The 4,643-nt window shown below is 36.6% G+C and overlaps 1 protein-coding gene across 1 annotated transcript in view; it reads left to right on the top strand.

Moving 5' to 3' along the window:
• RAD17 (RAD17 checkpoint clamp loader component) overlaps positions 1-4,643 on the top strand; it is a 44,417-nt gene that overhangs the window by 17,525 nt on the left and 22,249 nt on the right. The window contains exons 7-9 of the mRNA XM_004703689.4: positions 369-421; positions 503-628; positions 2,182-2,251. Of these exons, the coding sequence (XP_004703746.1) occupies positions 369-421; positions 503-628; positions 2,182-2,251 (249 nt within the window). The remainder of the gene's footprint in view (positions 1-368; positions 422-502; positions 629-2,181; positions 2,252-4,643) is intronic.

Here is a 4,643-nt window from a genome sequence, read left to right as displayed (position 1 = left end):
GGGCGCCAACTCTAATGATGTGGAGGGAGTCAAGCTATGAGGACCTTTATTTCCTCATCTGGCATGGTGGAAAATAAAAAAGGATTAAGTATGGAAAGGCAAAATAAATGTTTGAAAAATTACTTCTTAATGAAAATAATATAGCTGGGGTACAATAATACTAACAAAAGTTGATCTGAAAATTATTCTTCCCTTATATGCATAAATGATTAGAATATCAAGTATTTCATCCTTCCTTTAATCTCCAGGCAGGTTCTGTATACAAATACCCTGGATAAGTAAAAGTGTTGTCTTTTCTTGGTAAATATAAATCCATATATAAACTTGTATAGCAATAAAACTGAACATTTATCTTATGTTTTTAATAGGATTTACCTAACCAGTTTTATCGAGATTCTAAAATTTTACATGAAGTTTTAAGGTGAGTTTCAGTGAAGCTTTCTATAAAACCTCAAATTAAACATCAAGTGGTCTAAGTTTAAACATTATTTTGTGATTTTAGGAATTATGTACAGATTGGTCGATGTCCTCTTATATTTATAATCTCTGATAGTCTCAGTGGACATAATAATCAAAGGTTACTGTTTCCCAAAGAAATTCAAGAAGAGTGTTCTATATCAAATATCAGGTAAGCATTAAAGAATTTACGTTAGACTCAATAGAAAGTAAATGTCTATAAAATAATGATGGTAACATATGTACAAATATGCTTGATTGATTGCTATAGGAACTGTCAGAGCCCCCAATAAAATGATCTTTTAATAATAATAAAAAAGAATTTACCGTGTGCCCTGGGTTGGAGGGAGGAGGTGATAGATAATGCTCTCTGTCATAAAGTGATAATGAGGCCCCTAAAGTGAACCAGAGCTATATGTAAACCATAGGTATGAATGGATTTGGGCTGCCATTTAATTCTAGACCCAATTTAAGAAAAAATAGCTCCTATGACCGGACCCCACTCAATGCTTGCCCTCATGAAGAGATCATTGAAGATACGGGTGCTACAGCAACGTGTAGTGAAGAGATCAGATGGTGTTTGGCTAGCCAAAAAATCCCACAAAAATCTCTGTAGTCTTAAGGGCTTGTCTTACAGCGAGCATCCATCTAGGTGACGTATCAACTAAGCTCACTGGAGGAAGCACACCAGCCTATATGATTTAAGGATAATAAATAATAAAAGCTAAATCTAAAGGAAGGAATGAATGGTATAGGAGCTTAAATTGTGAACATGTGATCTTCAAAAGGATGACTGGGAGCCCAAAATCCATTTGCAGAGTCCCTACATGGACTAAGCCTCTGATGACTACCCTCTGATCATAGGTGATGGGTGTGCATACGTTTGCTACAGACAGAGTATTGTAAACTTGATTATGGCAGACGTAATTAGATTAAAATGTAATACCTGGTCATTTGATGTCCCTCTTGACCCATTTTAAATTTGTTCTTGATTTTAATATTAACTTCCTGCCTTTTTCTCAATTGAGGTTTTTTTGCTGTGGTTATTTTGTGATTGTTGGTTTGTTTTTGTTGTTCATTTTTGGTGTGTTTTCCAGTATATGAAATCCAGACTAGGTAAAAGTATAGTGACAGTAAGTGGATTAATGGCTCATTGGGAAAATGGGATGGGAGGTTGGAGGGAAACGGGACGCTAATAATGAATACAAGAAGGAAGAAATTGATCTAGAGATGATTGTAGAGCTGATATACAACCCTTTTTAATATGACTGAACTATGGAAGTATATGTGAATTATTTGTCAATGTAACTATTTAAAAAATATAACGGGAAGAAGGGGGAACCTGTCACAATGATCGACACATAACCACACACACCCCTCCAGGGGGACGAACAACAGAACAATGGGGGGAGGGAGACAGTGATTGGTGTAAGATATGGAAATAATAATTTATAATTTATCAAGGGGTCATGGGGGGGCTGATACCAAGGGCTCAATAGAAAGTGTCTAGAAAAGAATGATGGCAACATATGTACAAATATGCTTGATACAATTGATGTATGGATATAAGAGTTGTAAGAACCCCCAATAAAATGATCTTTTAATGGAAATATATCTATCTATATATATATATATCAAGTAAGAGCAATTTTAGCTTCATAATGTTCACACACAAGTGTTTTTTTAAATGAATTATTTAGATACCATCTTTCTAATCTTTGACAGTTTTAATCCTGTGGCACCAACAATTATGATGAAATTTCTTAATCGAATAGTGACAGTAGAAGCTAATAAGGTAAGTGTCTTAAGAATCTTGCATTATAGCTGTAAAAAGTACAATTTAAATGGTATTCTATAAGTGAGGAATTGGAGAGATGTGTTGTTTTGGTTTTTAGAAATAAATTACTTATCCACGTGAGCACTGCCATTTTAGGAATATAAAGCATGTTGATTAAAAAATATTTAATTCCTTTGTAGCCTTAAACTTAACTTTCAGAAAGATTTTTATTGTGAAGTAGGTGTGGGTTTAAATATGAGATAATAGTTTTTGCGTTCAGCAGCTAACAATCCTCCCTTGGCTTGCTCTCTTTCTGCTCCATCTTTTTATTCCATCTCTTTGTATATTGTCTTCCCTTCACCCAAGTTAACACGTCTGTCCTCCAGCTTATTACTTCCCCTCTCCCCACCCCACTAACCATCAAAGTCCTATTTCTTAAGATATAAAAACCTTGTCTTAATTTTTCCTTATTTGTGGTCTCATGCAGTGTTTGCTTTGGTTGACCAACTTCATTCAGTATATTGCCCTCCAAATCCATCCATGTCATTTGATGTTTCACAAATTCATCATTATTAATGAGTGCTACATAGTATGCCATTGTGTGGTTGACTCCTTTCCTCCAGCACAGGGCACTGGGGTTGTCTCCGTCTTCTGACTGCTGTGAGTGAACAAAGGTGTGCATGTGTTTGTTCACGCTGGGTTCTTGATTTTTGTAGGGCATATACCAGGTAATGTACTTGCTGGAACAAGTGATATTTCTATTCCCAGTTGTCTGAGGATGTGCCATGCTGCTTTCCGCAGTACCCGTACTGTTGTACAGCCCCAGCAGCCGTGTATGAGGTTTCCAATTTCTGCACCCCATGCAGCATTGGTTTTCTGCTCTTTTGAGCTTTGCTATTAATGCCAGGGTGAGGTGGTATCTTGCTGTGTGTTAATTTGTGTTTCTGAAGGCCTAGTGATCATGAGCATTTCTTCCAGTGTTTGTTGGCCACCTGAATGCCTTCGTTGGTAAAGTGTTCATGTTTTTTTGCCCGTTTTTAAAATTGTGTTATTCGTCCTTTTCTTGTTGAGGTATTGCTATTTTCTATAGATTTTAGAGATTAGTCTGTCATTGCCAAGATTTTTTTTCCCACTTTGTAAGGGTTTTTTTTTATGCCTTTGGTGAAATCTTCTAAGGTACATCAGTGCCGTATTTTTAAGACACTTCTACTTTGACTTTACTGTGGGTGTGTTTTTCATTCTGCTTGTTAGTATGCTTATGCCATCTATGTATTAGAGCCCTTCTATTTCTCTCTCTTGGTCCACTGATAATCTTTACAACTCAAGAGTAAAGTGTAGGTGTCTAATCCATCTTGAGTTCATTTCTCGTATCTGGAGTAAGTTATGAGTCTTCCCTCAATTTTCAGCAAAGGGAAATCCAGTTTTGCCAGTACCATTTGTTGAAGAGACTATCGCTCCTCCTTTTAAGGTATTTCAGTCATTTGTCAAAAATCAATTGTGAGGGGGGGGAAAAGTCATCTCTAAGTGGATGGATTTATTTCTGGGTCTGTTCCATTGGTTTAAAATCTTTCATTCCCTAGTACCAGCCTGTTTTGACTACTGTGCCTGGGTAGTAGATTTTGAGGTCAGGAAGTGAGAGGCTTTCTACTTTGTTCTTCTTCTTAAACTTAATTTTCTGTTTTAAACTGAGGTAAGTTTTCCCTTAGCTTGGCTCACTTTCCTAAATTGTGCCTACCTTCAAGAAACATTTCTCAATTCCAGGTACGTTGATCAATAACAGTTTGGTTTTCTTACCTCATTTCTTTAAAATAGTTTTATTGGCATATAATTTGTATACCATGTAATGTAATCTTTCATTCATATTAAGAATTATGCAATCATGACCACAATTAATTTCAGAACATTCTCTTTTCATGCTTTTTATTATTAGCCCTGTATTCTAGGACCACCCCACCCCATCACTCTGCCTCCTAGGTAATTATTAATCTAGTTACTATCTTTATAGATTTGCCTACCATAGATTTCATATACAGAAAATCATTTATCATAATCAGGTTGGTATTTAGCACGGAAGCGTCTTAGCATTCCAGATTTAAGACATTTTCATTCCATTCCTTTATGCTTTGTCAGATGTTTCCCTCAGGTGGAATTGTATGGCTCCTTCCCCTAGCAGCCTACCGACAAGAAGACAGAAAGCACTTGCCCATTCCTGTGCCATTCATCACAACTGTTGTTTCGTTTGAGCGCATGAGCGCACCCACTCTGTCACTCTGTTTGCGGGGCTTGCTCATTTCTACTTTACCAAGCAGGATGCCTTTTTCCAGGGACTGATTTATCCGGATAACGTGTCCAAATCACATGAGACAAAGTCTCCCCATCCTCACTTCTAAGAAGCATATGGCTGTACTTC

This window comes from Echinops telfairi, unplaced genomic scaffold (assembly GCF_000313985.2).
Source record: "Echinops telfairi isolate 266 unplaced genomic scaffold, ASM31398v2 ScPeMD7_7469;HRSCAF=8507_1, whole genome shotgun sequence".
Taxonomy (NCBI): Eukaryota; Metazoa; Chordata; class Mammalia; order Afrosoricida; family Tenrecidae; genus Echinops; species Echinops telfairi.
Note: the sequence above shows the minus strand (reverse complement) of the source record. Positions and strands in the feature narration are given on the sequence as shown.